A 19,117-nucleotide genomic window follows, 5' to 3' on the forward strand; every position below is an offset into this window, starting at 1 on the left:
TGTGGGTTTCCTCGGCGGATGCTCGGTTTCCTCCCACAAGTCCCGAAAGACGTGCTTTAGGTGAATTGGACATTCTGAATTCTCCCTCTGTGTACCCAACAGGTTGGAGTGTGGCGACTAGGGGATTTTCACAGTAACTTCATTGCAGTGTTAATGTAAGCCTACTTGTGACAATAATAAAGATTATTTATTTTTTTTTAATTCTTCACTCGAAGGGAGTGAACCTGTGAAATTCTCTACCAGAAGGCTGCGGAGGCCAAAACGCTGAATGTATTCAAGAAAAGAGAGAGTCATTTTTGAGATTTTAATGGCATCAATGGGCATGGGGAGAAACCGGGAATATGGCATTGAGATAGAGGAACAGCCATCATCACATCGAACGACGGAGCAGGCTCGAAGGCCGAAATGGCCCATGGCTGCTTCTAGTTCACTTTATAGCGTGGGGAAGATTTTAAGTGATGCAATGCGGGACTATGCTGTGTTTCTTAACCACACTGTATTTTACCTGTAGATTAAACCACTGTAAATGCTCCTGTTTTATGACCTGGCTATATAAACAGCAGGTAACTAGAGATGGAGCCATGGATCCATTATCTCCACTGATCTGCAAAGCAGAATGTCGTGATATTTTCGTATTTGCATACCAACAGATCTGAAAGTCTTTTTTCCTTTCAGCTCCGTTCTGTGTGGCGAAGTGCGCTGATTGGAGCCCGGCTGTCCAGGCACATGGGCCTGCCTCAGCACCGGGTTACCCCACACTTTACTCACACCGGGACCCGGTGCCGAGCAGTTCACATCACACCAAAGGTGGGTTCCCGAAATTGAAAAAGGTTCTCTCTATACAAACCACGCACAGCAATCCGTATTTCCGCTTCTCCACTCCCCTCACCACCTCCCCTATCGGGCAAACTTCTTCACACTGAAACTATTCATGTTGCTAAAGCGGATGCTGGAGATCTGAAATGACAACAGAGTGCTGGAAAAGCTCAGCATGACTGGCGGCATCCGTGGAGAGAGAAACAAGTCAATGTTCCGTGTCCATTCTGGCTCCTCTTTCGGAACTTGTGTTTGTTTTTACTTTTGAATTGTGTTGACTGTTAATAGAAACCTCTGTGTATTTTGAAAGGGGGGAAATGATGGATTGCCCCACCATAGTGACCGATCTAAAGATAAATCAGCATTGCCATTGTCTGAAGTATGTTAATGTTGACCAATAAGAACGCTGGTTCAAATCCTTCACAAATCAGGCTGAACCACTGAGATAATTGGGTCTGTTGACCAAGCAGGCCAAAGGACCGAGGTTAGGTTTAACCTTAATTTATGTTTTTTAAGAAAAGTAACTTGTGGCTTCATTTGCCATATGTCTGACTACACGGCTGAGATTGGAGTATTCAGTTGTGGCAGATTGTTGGTGGCAGCCACTGTGCTCTCTGTCTGCTTTGGCTGTTTGGAATCTTACTGCTGAATACCCATGCACTTCAAGGTTCCACCTGTCATGTGAGAGTGCCTTTAAGAATTGGATGTTTAAGAAATGTACCTTTAAGAAATGAGGCTGATCATATTACTGAAGTGATGTCACGGGGGGGGGGGGGGGGGGGAGAGCTGAGCTCACTTATGTGTTTTGGGAGTTTAGTTTCAGTTTGAAGAAAGCTTGGGTGGGCTGTGAGCTGCATTGCTGGGTGATCTCTGCCATGAAGGACTATCTCTTATCCTTTGGTGATAATCGGAATTGTAAAAGGTCTTAGTATTGAATATAAATCTAATGTGCTTCTGTTTGAAGGATTTATTAAGTCTTTGGATGTGTAAAGGAACAGTTTGCAGGATTGGGTAAGTGTTGTATTATTTTCGGGTGTATCTTAGAAGTAAAGGGGTGTTAAGAGATCAAATGTTTTTTGAAAGGTTAATTTGAGTTCATGAATAAACGTTTTGTTTTAAAAACCACGTGTCCATAATTGTAATACTACACCTGGGGAACAAGCCGTGTGTTCAAAGCAACAATCCATTAAAGGTGGGGTTGTTTGAACTCCATGATACATTTTGGGGTTCTGAAAACACCTCTCCATAACACACCATCTGAAAGTGTTCGGGACAAGGTTAACATAAAAACCATGGTGATAGTAGAGACAGGCCGCTCTCGTTTTTAGCCAATGCAGGGCTAATTATTTAATTGGAATTTTGTGGGTTCGATTTCGGCCTCGGGAGGACTGTCCGTCTGTGTGGAGTTTACACATTCTCCCTCCCCGTGTCTGCATGGGTTTCCTTCTGGGTGCTCCTTGGGTTTCCTACCACAGTCCAACAGATTGAAGCTTAGACAGATTGGCCAACCTAAATTGCCCCTTAGTGTTGAAAGATACTCGGGTAGGTGGGTTGCGGGGGCAGGGTGGCAGGGTGCTCTTTCAGATGCAGACTCGATGGGCTGAATGGCCCTCCTGTGCATTTTAGAATTCTATGGCTCAATAATTACTTGCAACCAAAGTCATGTGCACCCATCACCTCCCTCAGCTTGCTTCCCAGCATTGGCCCCCAGTTCGGTGACAGCTCCATTTAAATTTGCTTCCATCATTTTCAAGTCCCTCCATGACCCTATCCCCTCCCTTATCTCTGTACCTCCTGCACCCTTCTAGATCCCTGTTTCCCCTAATCCTCTCTTTTGCACGCACCAGTTTTCATTGCTCATTCGCAGCCGGTATCAGGCTGCCTAGGCACTAAAACTCGGAGTTACCTCCAAAATAGTTTCTGCCTCGCTACATTCCCTAAAACCTATACTTAACCAAGCTTTGGTCACCTGTCCTTGTATCTCCTATTTGCTTGGTGATTTATTTTTGTGATAATGCTCCTGTGGAACATTTACACGAGCGATTCATATAAACTTCTTATTGTCGCTCGTGTATACTCAAGTATTTGATTGCAGTCTTTGTAAAATCATGAATTCTCTGGGTTTTGTGACTGACATTTGTTCTCATTTGTATTGACAGCTTTCTAACGTGAAAGATACAGCTCAGCCTGTTGAGGAAGAACTGGGTCCCTTTACCAAACTGATCGAAGCCCTGGGATTCACAGGGCCTCTGAAGTACAGCAAATGGGTATTTTGGTTTGTACTAATGAAAGATGGCGTGATGGCATGTCTCTTCTGGTGAAACGGAACAGTTTCGCCATGCTGGTCAGGATTCCCAGGTCTTTATTGCTTGTGTGAGCTAAGATTTAAGCCTATTTCACAGCTTCCCTCCGACTTCCCTCTTCCACTCCTTCCCATCCAAAAATGATCCTCTTTAACACCAAAGCAAGTGAGAACAATCTTGCTACAACAGGGTGCCATTTTCTCTCTCCCACGCCAGATAGTCTTAGAGTTTAAAAACAAAAGAGACAGATTGTTCATTTGTTTAGTGCCTTTTGTGACCTCAAGACATCCTAAAGTGCTTTTACAGGCAGGAAGTCCTTTTTGACGTATAGTCACTATTGTAATGTAGGACATGCAGCAGCCAATTTGTGTATAATGATTTTAGTTGAGGATAAATCTTGACCAAACAATGGGAGTGGAGGACGTCCTGGCTAGTCTTCAAAATATGTCAGGGATCTTTCATGTCATCTGCAGATGGCAACCCCTCCGATAGTGCAGCACTCCTTCAGTACTGCCGCTGGGAGTGCTGTGCCCAAACTTGTCGTGAAGTTTCGTAGGTGAGACTTGAATCCATCCACCTTCTGACTTGGCGTGTGAGTTGCGATGCATTGAGGCCCCAGGCCTGACTTTCATTCAGACTAATCTAGTGCTGTGTGGTGTTTTTCAGTTTTAAGGTTGGGGGCGGCAATTATAGTTTCATGTCAAGGTTAATAAACTCGTTCAACGGTGTTTCAGCTGATACAAGTGCGAATGGGTATGATTCCACCAGGAATGGTTCTCTTTCTCTTAGCGGCAAACGTACCTGTTTCTCAGCGTTGGTTGCCCCGGAGAGATCCTATTTTCCAGTGAGTTTTTCCTGCTGGTGATCAGGGAGTGCCGCATGGCTAGAGATCTCGGTTGCCTCCTTGACAGCATTTAATTACTGGTTTTCAGGTTGGAAAATTTACTTTTACGGGGCAACACATAAAGATTGCTGTCTCCCTCCCAGTGCTGTGGTGTGGCTGAATTGGTCATTCTCAGAACAGAAGCTGGGCCATTCATTTTCAACCCTCAAAAACTCTCTTTTTTTTTTATTGCACATTTAGAACACTCGAGACAGCCTTGAGGGAAGCAGTGTTTTACCTATTGTGTGGTGAGGAGCAGTAACATGGGAAAAACATGGGGCAGCTGCAAACTAACACATAAAAAAATGAGTTTGGCCAAATCTATTGGAGGCTCAACTTTGAAGGCATGCATTTGTAACATAATTTTTCCTTGCAAGACAGCAAGCCCAAGGCGAGCGAGTGCTGGTGCTGAGAGCGCTAATGGAATTAGCAAACTGGGTTCTCAGGAGGTCTGTACAGAAAATGTGTCGACTATTTCAATCCATTTTTTTAAAACTGCAGGATATATAATTCAAACTCTATTTTCACTGTGATTTATGTCCGTTACATAGGCAGTTGTTGTTCTGCCAATTGTGAATATGGGTCTTTATTGACATCTCAAATCACATCACTGCAAAAAAAAAACACAGGTTATCTGCTAATTATCACATTGCTTTTTGTGGGAGCTTGCTGTGCAAAAATTAGCTGCCGTGTTTCCGACATTACAAAAGTGACTACACCTCAGCAAGTACACCATTGGCTGTAAAGTGCTTTGAGATGTCCGATGGTCATGACAGATGCCTATGTTAATGCAAGTCTTTCTTTATATATTTCATTGGTTCGAAAGCTCGGATATCCTAAGGTTGTGATAAGGGAACTGTACAATTACAGGACTTTCTTTCTTAGTAAGCCCCATCATGCGACTGAGCAATGAATGATTTGACCTTTTATGGAAGGTGTAATAACAGGAACTCCGAATGCGACCATCAGAAGGATAACAACAACAGACAGTTTACTTAGAGGCAAAAACTATTGACAGAAAGTCTAAAGGAACAGTACAATACCAGCCTGGTGACTCCAACCACCCCCCCCCCCCCCCCCCCCCCCCCCCCCCCCCCCCCCCCCCCCCCCCCCCCCCCCCCCCCCCCCCCCCCAAAAAACCACCACCACCCGCCCCGGTACTGGAGATATTCGTCTCAGTAGCTCAGTCTGCAGGGGGCCTCCCTTCGCGTTGGGAGCGACAAGCACGCTGGTTGGGGTTCTTCCTCGGGACTTGTCTGGCTTGACAAGCCTTTTCCAATTTCCTTTGTGAGTACTGGTAACTCTTTGGTCTCTGCTCCTCCCTTGCCAGTGGCCACAGGTTCTGCCGTGACGTCCCTGTTTGGCCACTTTGAGCCCCTGATCGTTACTAACCATGGATAGGTTGAATGCCTGAGGATTCCCGCCTCTAGTGAATGGTTCTGCAGGATCTTACCCTGGTCTGTACCTCATATGACACCGGCCCTGTCTTGCTACAACCCAGCTAGGTCCTTTTCCAAAGTTCCTGATGAAAGCCGGGTCGTTTATTCAAATATTCTCTCTGTTCTCAACGAGTCATGGTTCCTTTCTTGGAGATCGTGCCTGGACTCCACCCTCTCCACCAAATTTGGGAAGACCAGACTCAGTTGGTTCCGCAAATGACTACCCATCAACAGCTTCGCCGGGATTTAATGATTTGGAGTTGGGGGATCACGTGCAATGTGACGACACTAAGATGAGTGGTAAAGCAAAAAGTGCAGAGGATACTAGAAGTCTGCTGAGGGATTTGGATAGTTCAAGTGAATGGGCTAGGGTCTGGCAGGTGGAATACAATGTTGACTAATGTGAGGTTACCCATTTTGGTAGGAATAACAGCAGAAGGGATTATTATTTAAATGATAAAATATTAAAACATGCTGCTGTGCAGAGGGACCTGGGTCTGCTAGTGCATGAGTTGCAAAAAGTTGGTTTACAGGTGCAGCAGGTGATTAAGAAGGTTTTATCCTTTATTGCTAGAGGGATGGAGTTTAAGACTAGGGAGGTTATGCTGCGACTGTATAAGGTGTTAGTGAGGCCACACCTGGAGTATTGTTTTCAGTTTTGGTCTCCTTACCTGAGAAAGGACGTACTGGCGCTGCAGGGTGTGCAGAGGAGATTCACTAGGTTAATCCCAGAGCTGAAGGAGTTGGATTATGAGGAGAGGTTGAGTGGACTGCGACTGTACTCGTTGGAATTTAGAAGGATACAGGGGGATCTTGTAGAAACATAAAATTATGACGGGAATAGATAGGATAGATGTGGGCAGGTTGTATCCACTGGCGGGTGAAAGTAGAAATAGGGAGCATAGCCTCAAAATAAGGGGAAGTAGATGTAGGACTGAGTTTAGGAGGAACTTCTTCACCCAAAAGGTTGTGAATCTATGGAATTCCTTGCCCAGCGAAGCAGTTGAGGCTCCTTCATTAAATGTTTTCAAGATAAAGATAGATAGTGTTTTGAAGAATAAAGTGCTTGTTAGGTGATTTGGACATTCTGAATTCTACCTCAGTGTACCCGAACAGGCGCCGGAGTGTGGTGACTAGGGGATTTTCACAGAACTTCATTGCAGTGTTAATGTAAGCCTACTTGTGACACTATTAAAGATTATTATTAATTATTATTAATCTTATCCTACAAATAGATTTGTATTCTGGGAGTATTAGGGGCTGGGTTAGTACAGTGGGTTAAACCGCTGGCTTGTAATGCAGAACAATGCCAGTTCAATTCCCGTACCAGCCTCCCCAAACAGGCGCCGGAATGTGGAGACTAGGGGCTTTTCACAGTAACTTCATTGAAGCCTATTGTGACAAGTGATTGTTGTCATCATTATTATTATTATTTGGTGCTGAATATCAAAGTGTAAAATGCTGTATTTGGTTTTGATGCCCCTAGTATGAAGTTGGAAACAGAAACATATGCACCCAAAAGGTTACAATGTGGATTATTGCCCTTGGTTTCCCACAAGGCTTGCATCATAGTGAAAGTGGGTCCAGATTGGACATAAGTACTAAGTGCTTGCCACCTCTCGAAGAAAGATGGAGATAACCCACACTCTCATTTCATCCCAAGCTATTTTTGGGTTCTGTCCAGCCACTTTAATAATAATAATAGTGAGGAAAGGGGTGGTGGTGAAAGAAGCCCTTTGTGGTTTTCAACAAATGTTTTATTCTTTCTAAAGGGCATAGAAAGTATCACTGATGACGTTTATGGATGGAATCCCAGATCGCGGGGTTACTAATTGTGGATGGCAATTGGCTTCAGATTGACTTGATGACTGTGTTAATTGCAATTGTATTTAATTATGTGCAGGTGGTAGGCATTAACTGGGGATTTACTTCTGCTCCTATAAATAGAAACAGACTGTAAGACTGGTTGTTGGGTTAGGAGGTACATGTTTCTAATGTGTATCTCTGTAAATTAATAATTATGAAAGTGTGTAAAGATTGGTCTTGGCTTTACCATCTGACTCTCTGGATTATAACAGTCTGCTGTTCCTAGCATTCTACAAATCTGGGTAATTACACTCCCAGCTCTTTGTGTGGCTCCTGGAGGCAGGCAGTTTAGGATTGATCCCATTGTGGCCTAAGCCTGTGTCCCATGCTGTTTGCTGTAGAGCCTTTCTTACAGTGAATGTTATAGGCAGGGAAGAGATCCTACCTGGAGTCTTGATGATGACACTAAACCTGATGTTCTGAAGAAGCCAGAGAGAATGTGTTAACAGCTGCTGTGTTAGACTAGATTTGAACCAGGGGTATGGCCGGTCTTCAAGGATTGTGTCCTTTTGTGGTTCAATGCGTTTGACACATGACCACTGAAGTCAAAATAGTCCAAGCGCAGTCCAGTGCGTGGAGAGTACTTCAAAGGCCTGAAGCTGAGCTGTCTAGCTCTAATTGGAATGTTGTGCACCTTCTGGACACTACCAGAAGAGAAAATAGTTTCATGTTTCTGAAGAGGATGTTTTGTTCATTTGTGGCTGCCGCCTTTCTTTAGCTACTTTGTTGCAGGGACACTTTAGTGTGTGAAAAGTTCAGGCTACGTCTAGTAGAACTTGAGTAAGAGGCACGGTTATAATTTGTCCTCCTATTTTGCTCTTTGTTGGAGGTGGGGGGGGCGCAGTGAAGACAGGGCATTTTGATGTCTAATGCTCCTGTGTTACAAGTACATCACAAATGGGAACAATTCAAGGTAGCAAATGTTGCACAAGTGTTTGCACAGCATGAACATTTGCTCAGTTAAGAGTGATGTTTTTGTTCTAGTGTACAGGTTTACTGGTGATAGTGATTTTTAGAAGTTGTTGTTCATCTTGCATGTTTCCCCACTTGTAGGTCCCTGTCATAACAACATTTATTGCTGTTTTTGTTACAGAAATTAAGATTGCTGGGTACGCATGTACACCTGCTGTGTGGGAGAGAATCAGCTATGATGACTTGTTTGAACGTACGTATGTACCCGCCAAGGTTTCTCTGCAATTGTTACATTTGTGTCGCATTTCATGCATTTATTCTTTGAATGTTTCACCCGTTACTTTAAAATGGAGATTACAACTTTGTATTTGGTGAAATTAACTGCAGGTCCAAAGTCTATCCATTCCAGCAGAGAGTCTGCTGTTAATAATAATCTTATTATTGTCCAAGTAGGCTTACATTAATGCTGTAATGGCATTACTGCGAAAATCCCCTAGTGGCCACACTCACACGGTGCTTGTTCGGGTACACTGAGGGAGAATTCAGAATGTCCAATTCACCTAACTTGCACATCTTTGGACTGTGGGAGGAAACCGGAGCACCCGGAGGAAACCCACGCAGACATAGGGAGAAAGTGCACACTCCACACCGACAGTGACCCAAGCCGGAATCGAACCCGGGACCCTGGAGCTGTGAAGAAACTGTGCTAGCCACTGTGCTGCCGTACCACCTTAATTGCAATGAAGGATTAAGACCACTGTCAAAATGATTTGGAGCCTAATTATAATTTTTCAGATGTAAGTTGAACCCAGATTGAGCATCACTCAATTAATCTTCCACATTTTCAAATTTTGCACATTGAGAGAAAATGGCAATTGCGGAAGGACTGTTTCCTAAAAGGGAGGGAAGAATAAAGTGATGGAGCGAGCAGCTTTCATGGGTTTCCAGACGGATCTAAGCCAGTTCCTGTCAACAAATGAGATTCTGGGTTTATACGAATGCCACATGACTGGATGGATGCCTGAACTGGCAGAGGTTGCGTATGGAGATTACGTACATATTTGAACCTATTTGGTTCACCTGGTCTGGCCTACATGTGACTCCGGACCCACAAAAATGTGATTGTGTCTCAACTGCCCTCTGAAGTGGCCTAGCCAGCCACTCGATTCAAGGGCAATTAGGAATGGACAATAAGGAATGAAAAAAAAATGAAAATCGCTTATTGTCACGAGTAGGCTTCAATGAAGTTACTGTGAAAAGCCCCTAGTCGCCACATTCCGGCACCTGTCCGGGGAGGCTGGTACGGGAATCGAACCGTGCTGCTGGCCTGCTTGGTTTGCTTTAAAAGCCAGCGATTTAGCCCAGTGAGCTAAATCAGCCCCATGCTGGCTTTGCCAGCGATGCCCACATCCCATGAAAGAAGAAATAAGGGATTGAGCAACTCGGTGCTCTGGCAGATCAATGCATTTGACTCAGGAAAGAGAACTGGCGTGTTGGGCCTAATCGCCTTTTCCTGTTCTGAATGTTTCTTATGAGATAGAATCCCAGGAGAGAGCTGCGGAGCAGCCAACCGGGCAATGAAAATAAGGTCAGGAAAAGTCACTTAAACTTCCTTTTCCTCCTTTGGAGTTTCTTTGTAGCATTGAAAGCATTTGGTGGGACTCCTGAGAATTTGGGTTGTGGGTTTTGAGCTCTTTGGATACCAATAGCTGCCCTTCTATAAATCCTTGTACATCTGATGGGAGTGCACCTGATGGGACAAGTCATGCAGTTCTCTCCTTTTGATGTACACTTTGTAAATGGTAAAAAGGTGATGCATAGAATTTTTATTTGTTCCCAATACTTTTCCCTCTTCAACATCCATGCTCTTCTCTCCACACCCCATAAATGTTGTTGACTCCTCCTTCACCCCGTCAGCCCTCAAGCGTTTTGATTACTTTTCCAGGTCTGGTTTTGCAGGCGTTCATTATCCCCTGGTATTGAACCTAAGTGACGGACCTCCATTTTGCAAATCTCTTAGTGTGTGTCGAGTCGTTGCGCTGAGGGATGGATTGTTGTGCCTTCCAGGCCCAGCGTTCAGCAAGCCGCAGGATTAAAGCTCAAGAGTTTGGACTGCTGACCTGTTACCCTCATGAGCCGAGGGACCTGATGGTGTCAGTTACAGGCACCCTACCAGTGTCCTGGGTGAGGGCCATGTGAGCTCTGACCTGGGATTGATGTTGGCACCCAATCAAACTTTGGAGCACTGGTTTACCTCTCAGACCCTCTGGCGGTAATAGTAAGAGTTGTTAGTTTTGGAGCTACCTTCACTAACTTTAGCTTTCCCATTCCAGTGACTTTGAATGGTCCCTTTTAAAGAACGAATTATTTTTACTCGAATTAAATAAAACACTTAGACCAAGTGCTAGTGTTTAGTATGAAGAGTTGAGAAAATGTTAGCAGTACTGTGGTCCATTTGACTGTTAGTTTGTAATTATTTGCTTGGCCCCGCGCTCTGAAAACCCTCTATCCTTCACGTTCCTCCCTTAAAACACTCCTTGAAACCTACCTCGTTGATCAAGCTTTCGGTAATCTGACTTAATATCTCCTTATGCGATTTGTCATTTTTATACAATGCTCCGTAAAGTACATGAAATGTTTTGTTGCATTAAAACCCCAATAATGTTATTTTTTCCTGTGTTGGGTAAGAATATATATTCCTGTGCACCCTCTGATATCAAGCTATATTTTTATGACCCAAATGCAATCTCCATTTAATTTTTAATGATTTGAAGTTGACTCGGTGTATTATCCCAATCTCTTTGCTGTGTTTTTAAGAGTTTCCCACCGCCATCAAGTTTGTCTCTTTCTCTCACTCAAGCATGTTGGATGTTTCCAGTACTTCACCCAAGTTGCCAATCCTGTGACTCTTGCAGTGACCATGCGAAGGCTGTTTGGCTATGGAGGTCATCACACCAGATACACGGTGTACCCTCAGTCAACATCTCAATAGTTTATTTATTACACATAGAAACATAAATAGAAACGGTTTAGCACGGGGCTAAAAAGCTGGCTTGTAAAGCAGACCAAGGCAGGCCTGCAGCGTGAATTCAATTCCCGTACCAGCCTCCCCGAACAGGCGCCGGAATGTGGCGACTAGGGGCTTTTCACAGTAACTTCATTTGAAGCCTACTTGTGACAATAAGCAATTTTCACTTCATTTCAAATATAGTAACAGGAGGGCCCTTTGAGCCTGCTCCACTATTCATTATATATTTTTTTTAATATTCTCTTCCGGGGTGTGGGCATCACTGGCTAGGCCAGGAATTATTGCCCATCCCTAGTTGCCCTTCAGAAGGTGGTGGTGAGCTGACTTCTTGAACCGCCGCAGTCTGAGGTGTAGGTACACCCACAGTGCTGTTAGGGAGGGAGTTGCACGATGTTGACCCAGCGACAGTGAAGGAACGTCGATATATTTCCAAGTCAGGATGGTGAGTGACTTGGAGGGGTTCTGAGGTGTCTGCTGTACTTGTCCTTCTAGATGGTAGTGGCCATGGGTTGGAAGGTGCTGTCAAGGGACTTTGGTGAGTTACTGCAGTGCATCTTACAGATGGTACATGTGGCTGTCACTGTTTGTCGGTGGTGAAGAGAGTGAATATTTGTGGAAGGGATAACAATCAAGCAGGGTGCTGTGCCCTGGATGATGTTGAGCTTCTTGAGTTTTGTTGGCGCTGCACTCATCCAGGCAAGGGGAGATTATGCTATTACACTTGTGCCTTGTAGATGGTAGACCGGCTTTTTGGGGGGGGGGGGGTGCGTCAGGTGTCAGGGGGTGAGTTACTCGCCATAGAATTCCTAGCCTTTAACCTGCTCTTGTAGTCACACTATTAATATGATTAGTTCAGTTTCTGATCAATAGTAACCCCCAGGATGTTGATTGTGGAAGATTCAGCAATGGTAATGCCATTGAATGTCAAGGGTGATAGTTAGGGTTCTTTAGTAGGAGATGGTCATTGCCTGGCACTGCTGTGATGTGCATGTAACTTGCCATTGGTCAGCCCAAGCCTGGAAATTGTCCAGGTCTTTCTGCATTTGAACATGGACTGCTTCATTATCTGAGGAGTCATGAGGGATGCTAAACATTGTGCAGTCATCTGTGAACATCCCCACTTCTGACCTTATGATGGAAGGGAGGTCATGATGAAGCAGCTGAAGATGGTTGGGCCGAGGACACTACCCTGAGGAACTTCTACAGTGATGTCCTGGAGCTGAGATGATTGACCTCCAACCATAGCAACCATCCTCCTTTGTGCCAGGGTGTGACTCCCAATGAGCAGAGAGTATTCCATCTCATTCCCATGACTCCAGTTTTGCTGGGGCTCCTTGATGCCGTACTTGGACAAATACCGAGTAGGTGCCAGTGTTGTAGCTGTATTGGAACGGCTTGGCTAGGGGTTCGGCAGGTTCTGGAGCACAAGTCTTCAGTACTATTGCCAGAATATTGTCAGGGATGATGTCATGGCTGAACACCCAACTCAACAGCCTGGTCTGTTTCCACCCCCCCCCCCCCCCCCCCCCCCCCCCCCACCCCCCCCCCCATATCCTTTGATCACATCGCCCCAAGTGCTATATCTAACTGCTTCTTGAAAACATGCAATGTTTTGGCCTCAACTGCTTTCTGTGGTGGCGAATTCCACAGGTCGACCACTCTCAGGCTGATGAAATTTATCCTCATCTCTGACCTAAATGGTTTACCCGATATCCTCCGACTATTACTCCTGGTTCTGGACGCACACAAACACCCCCACCGCCCCCCTCCTTTTTATATGTGTCTGAAATCCCCCCTTATTCTTCTGAACACTAGCAAACGCAATCTTGACACAAGTGACTGATTGGAATGTGGATATGGAAGCTCGAGTAGTTTGTGTTTCTTCCAGGAGTTTAAAAGTCAATCATCGCCCACGTACTGCCACCCTGGCAGAGTGCCCATATGCATGGTTGCTTTGGATTGCCACTCCCAAGTTCGCGACTGAACCTGGTACTTCTGTGACTTAATAATAAATCAAGCAGTGTCTTCTGACTCGCGTGGAAACGCTTTGTAAAATTTTCACTTGCTTCAAAAATTGTTCTCATTCATTTGTGGAGTGTGGGCGTCACTGGCAAAGCCAGCATTTATTGCCCACCCCTGATGGTGGTGAGCCGCTGCTTTGGACCACTGTATGTGATGTGGGTGCTGTTTGGGAGGTGGTTCCAGGAATTTGACCCCCAGCGATGATGAAGGAACCGATTTATTTCCAAGTCACTGAGGTGTGCCTTGTAAGGGACTTGGAGACGCTGACGTTCCATGCGCCTGCTAACTTCTTTCTGGATAGTAGGCGGGGGTGCAGGTTTAGGAGGTACTGCCAAAGGAGCCTTGGTGAGTTGCTGCAATGCATCTTGTAGATGGTACACCGGCTGCCACTGTGCATTGGCAGTGGAGGGAGTGAATGTCTAAGATTGAACTGTGGATCTTCTAACCTAGGTTTTACAGAAATGGATGGATGAGCAATTACAGAACCTGCAGCTATTTTGAAGTCTTTCTGCATGCGGCTATGACTGGGGCCTGCTCCACAATCATGTGGTTCCACAGAGAGCTCTCTTTATTCGTGCTTAATATATGTAAGGAAGAATGCATTACTTACCATGACATGTGGATATTTTTCCAAAGCAGACACCTTGCCTGTTCAGTGTTAGGTTTCTGATATCCATCTAAATCTAGAACAGTCTGAGCAGAGCAAACCTGAACTCTGAACTTAAGGTGTGGGATTCTAGGAACACAAATAGGCCATGAGGCTCTTGAGCTTGACTGCCATTCAGCTAGACGATGGGCTATCTGCATCCAACCTGTCTTGGCTCCAAAACATTTAATACCCTCGTCTAGTACAAATGTAGGTTTTTTAAAAAATTATACTGGTCCTTGCAGATTGACACTGCCCATCACAGTAGATTCATGCTGAGACACGGTGACCTTCTATTGAGTAACTCAGGCTGGAAGTTTTAATCTACGTGGCAGTATTCTTGGAGTTCCAGCACATTGCTATATGTACTAATCGCTGTGACAGCCCTTGTGGTTTCCTCTTTTTTAAAGTAATTTTTCCAATTTCTTTTCGAGCATAAAGAGGCTATTAGTTACTTCTAAGTCTGCTTTCCAAAACCACGTTGCCAGAGTGAGGGAACACCCATCCTGAGCTTTTGCTCAGAAAGTCAGCCATAACTTGTTTTTTTTTTTTCAATTTGTTTGTTCTTGGGGAGGGTGCCCTTTTGCTCTGGGTAAGGGACAACATGAAATTGGGGTTTCTCGTGTTATTCTTTGATGCAGGCAAACTAAATGAATCCTTGTTTCTTGTCTGCAGGATGTAATTTGTCAGACACCCTGAACTCCTGGTTCCTCGTTGCCCAGCTCCACGTCTGGTGAGTAAACTCAGCTGCAAGTGTTGTTCTGAGAGGATCCAAAAATTAGTTTGCTTTTTTAATGTTTGCCTTCTAGATGGGAGTTGTGTGAAAATGCCAGCAGCTGTGTAGAGCTGGCACAGTTGAACATGCTGTGCGCCAGCGCCACCTGTGCCCAAGTTAATTTGCTGCCAGAAAATGCAAATGCAGCTTCGTCGTAGAAACCCGCTTCTGTCGTCTTTCACCTGTGCTTCAGATCTCACTCTTGAGAGGATGTGTTGTTTCCATTCAGCTGCCTAGTTTTCACCTCGGGGAGAGAGAGGGATACAAGGTTGGGAGAGCAAAACCGGGATCCATTTTAACACATTCTGCAGACGACAAGAGCAACAGGACAGTAATCTAACCCATGCTAAATCTGCAGCTGTGACATGAGTTATTTGGCAGATTATTGCACCCTGCACCAGACCCGTGTTAAATTGGTTTGGTTTTCCTCGATAGATCTCTCGAGTGACTAGGCACTTAATGCTGCGACTGTTCTGACCCCAGTCTTGCTTTGAACTCTGGAACTGAACCAAGGGTAACATTTTGACACTTGATTTTAAATTGGTCACGATTCTCTTGTCTGGAGCTGCCTTGGAATAATGTATTTATTATTTAGGTTCTCTGTGTCCTAGTGTTCTAAAAGTCTTGAAGCTAACTTTCCATAGGGAACGAGAGGCGCTTTAGCACATGGAGGCTAACAATTAAAACAAGTGCCTTGAAATTCAGCTCTTCAGAACTTCACAGGAACATTATCAAATAAGCTTTGTTTTGGGCCATTCAAAAGGCATATTGGGACAGGTGACCAAAAACTTGGCAAGAAGATAGATTTTAATAATTATTATTCTGAGGAACTTTTTGAGAGAATTGGGAGACAAGGGGGATTAGGGAGGGAATTCCTAAGCTTTAGGGCTGAGGAAGCTGCAAGCACATCGACTATTGGTGCAGCACTGATAATTGACAATGCGAGGTAAGATATGGAGGAGATCAGAGATGCGTAGGGCTGGAGGAGGTTACAAAGGCAGGGGCAGGCTTGGTTGTAGATTTGAACACCCAATGATGAGAATTTAATAATTTTTATTATTGTCACAAGTAGTGACGTTACTGTGCAAATCACCTTGTTGCCGCACTCTGGCGCCTGTTCAGGTGCACAGAGGGAAAATTCAGAATGTCCAATTCACCTAACGAGCCCGTCTTTCGGAACTTGTTGGAGGAAACCCACGCAGACACGGGGAGAACGTGCAAACTCCACACAGACAGTGACCCAAGTTAGGAATTGAACCCGGGACCCTGGCTCTGTGAAGCAATCGTGCTAACCACTGTGCTACTGTGCCGCCCACACAGTTTTCAAATTCAGACATTGCCAGACCAAGAGCCAAGATTGTTGGGGCACCTTGAGTCATTAAATGGTTTCAAACAGGAGGATAAATATATTTCTGATTTTAAAAAATGGGTTAAAGGGATATGGGCAACATGTGAGGAGGTGGACTTGAGACCAGGAAGCGAGCAGCCATGATCTGATTGAATGGCGGAGCAGGCTCGAAGAGCTGAATTGCCTACTTGTGCTCCTAATTCCTATGCTCCTTAAAAAATAAAAAATAAATCCTATGGCAGGGGAACTTGAAGAGAAATGTAACATGGGCAGCAGACATGTACTCAAGATTACAGAGCAGATGGGAGAGCATTAGAGTAGTCGAGTCTGGAGGTAACAAAGGCTTGGGTGAGAGTTAAGCACCTAAACTGCCTGTCGCCAAAAGTGTCCAACAATTCCAATGTGCCAAATGCGGGCAAGTGGGACTAGGTTAATGAAAGAAACTGGGTAGCACGGACAAGCTGGGCCAAAGGGCCTGTTTCCATGCTGTAAACATCTATGACTCAATGACTTGCAACCAATAAAGTACTTTTACAGTGTAATGTTTGTTTTAGATAGGTGAATGTAGCTGCTAATTTGAGACGGTTGTTTTTGCTAATGGTTGTTGAGGGAGGAATGTTGGTCAGGATACCTGTTCTTTGGAAAATTGCTGTGCCATTCAAGGTTTGCTCGTTGGTATGAAATTCCTTCTCCACTGCTTTAATGATGCACTTAAATTAGCTCATCACCCCGTCCAAAAGGATGGAAAGGAAATTCTACACATGTGGGGAAACGTGTCAGCTAATATTCACATTGCTAAATTTCAAACCAGGAGTTTCAAAAGGAGCAAAATATTGCTCAAGAACAAACGCACTAAGCTGGTCAAATGGCCTTTATGTTGTAGTACAGGCGATAATCTCGGTCAACAAAATTATATATTACTGCAGCCAGATTTACTTGCATTTGGGGTGGAGTGGCTGGGAGGAGAAGGGAGGCTATTTTACAGGAACTGTGATACAGAAACAAAAATCACCTTTATACCAAATAGGGTATAGGATCATCTCTGCTGTAACCAGCTTCGACCTAGAGCAGAAAATCATTAAAGAGCCCTTATAAGACGGTTCATTGAACCCATGAAGGACCCATTGCTGTATTATCAGGCAGAGCCATAAACCACAAATTCCGAAAGGAAGTTTCTGCCCAAATACCAATGTCTACGAAACATTTTTGGTCAATCAGCAGTCATTTGTTTTCATGTGGTTGTTTTAACGGCTTTGATTACGGTTCTGAATGGTTTTTCTTTTAATTTAATTGTTGGTATAACAATTTTTTTTGAAAGGCAGCAGTTTCAATAGAGGCTTTCAATAACAATTGAGCACTGTGTGAATGTTTCTTTTAATCAGCACCGTGATAAGTTAAGTTTGCGAAATGGTTAATGCAAAGGAAAAGCCTGTGACAGACGCCATAATAAACGGCAGCAACTTTGAAAGAAATTGGCCAACCCCATTACCTCACTCTCCCATAATCGCTGATTAATGAGGCTGAAACTGTCCAATACGTCAAATGGATGGACTGATGTGGGTGAGAAAGTTTTGAATGAGTGACGTGATTTATTTGAGAAATACACATTGGGGGGGGGGGGGGGGGGGGTGCTGTGGAAATGACTGACCTGTGTTTTTTTTTAAAAAGCTACAGAAGTCTTAGCATTGCTCATTAGTCTACATAATGTTGTTGTATCTCCAAACAGTTCAGGAAGGATATTTCTACAGATGGCTGGCTGTTTATATTGCTCAAGGGTAAAGATGCTGAAACCACAGGCATTTGACAGTTTTGTTAGAAATGCAAGGTTGAATCAGTCCCAGTCGCTTCATGGTCACAGGACTCAATTTCCTCCACCAACAGCCTATGGGGACGACTTGAGTGTTCCTTAAATCTTTCCATTACAGTTTAGAGTAAAGACAGAAGCCCTTGGTGTAATTTCTGTGTCGATTACTTCACCGTAGTAAAATGTGCCATCACTGGTATTTTGTAGTGTGTCCATTCAAAGGGCCTGCATTTTGTGCCAAGTTCCAATTTGTAACCCTGGATCAGGGAATAATGTCAACTGCGAGAGGCGGTTATTCAAATACAGGTCAATAGTGGGTCAAGAGTGGTGTATGATTATGAAAGTGTGGGAATTTGGGGTCTGATGAGAGGCCATTTGGACTGCAAGTTAATGAGGTAGCTTGGAAGAAGACTACACATTCAGAGTTCCATGTATCACAGCATTGAAAAATATTTTTATTCACTCTCTGGATATGGACTTCACTAGAAAGGCCAACGTTTATTTTCCAAACCTAGTTGCCCTTGGGAAGGTCGTGGTGGTGAACTGTTTTCTCGAACTTCCATAGTGTATGTGGTGAATGTATGCCCACAGGTCCAGGATTTTGACCCAGCAATAATGAAGGAACTACACTCTATGTCCAAATCGGAATATTGTGTGTCTTAGAGGGGATCTTGAAGGCGATTGGGTTTCGAGCATTTACTGCCCCTGCCGTTTCAGGTTGTAGAGGTTGTGTGTTTGGAAGATTGTGCCAAAGAAACCTTGGTGAGTTATTGAAGTTCGTCTTCAATAACTCACAGTAGCACAGTGGTTAGCATTGTTGCTTCACAGCACCAGGGTCCCAGGTTCGATTCCTGCTTGGGTCACTGTCTGTGTGGAGTCTGCACGTTCTCCTCGTGTCTGCGTGGGTTTCCTCCGGGTGCTCCGGTTTCCTCCCACAGTCTAAAGATGCAGGTTAGGTGGATTGACCATGATAAATTGCTCTTAGTGTCCCAAAAGGGTTAGGTGGGGTTACTGGGGTATGGGGATAGGGTGGAGGTGTGGGCCTAGGTGTAGGTCCTTTCCAAGGGCCGGTGCAGATTCGATGGGTCGAATGGCCTCCTGCACTGTAAATTCTATGAAATCTTGTACATGGTACACACTGTAATCATAATGTGCCAGTGGTAGAGGGAGTGAATGTTTAAGATGATGGATGGGGTGCTGGTCAGGAGGACTGCTTTGAGCTGGATGATGTCAAGCTTCTGGAGTGTGTCAGCAGCATCTCAATTTGTGCCACTC

The 19,117-nt window shown here is 44.6% G+C and overlaps 1 protein-coding gene across 1 annotated transcript in view; it reads left to right on the top strand.

Moving 5' to 3' along the window:
* Window positions 1-639: 639 nt before the first annotated feature.
* LOC119969721 (ubiquinol-cytochrome-c reductase complex assembly factor 1) overlaps window positions 640-19,117 on the top strand; it is a 95,107-nt gene continuing 76,629 nt past the window's right edge. Inside the window, 6 exon segments of the mRNA XM_038803724.1 lie at window positions 640-807; window positions 2,976-3,083; window positions 8,051-8,060; window positions 8,409-8,440; window positions 8,442-8,472; window positions 14,591-14,648. Of these exon segments, the coding sequence (XP_038659652.1) occupies window positions 727-807; window positions 2,976-3,083; window positions 8,051-8,060; window positions 8,409-8,440; window positions 8,442-8,472; window positions 14,591-14,648 (320 nt within the window). The 5' untranslated portion in view covers window positions 640-726.

Source organism: Scyliorhinus canicula, chromosome 7, assembly GCF_902713615.1.
Source record: "Scyliorhinus canicula chromosome 7, sScyCan1.1, whole genome shotgun sequence".
NCBI lineage: Eukaryota > Metazoa > Chordata > Chondrichthyes > Carcharhiniformes > Scyliorhinidae > Scyliorhinus > Scyliorhinus canicula.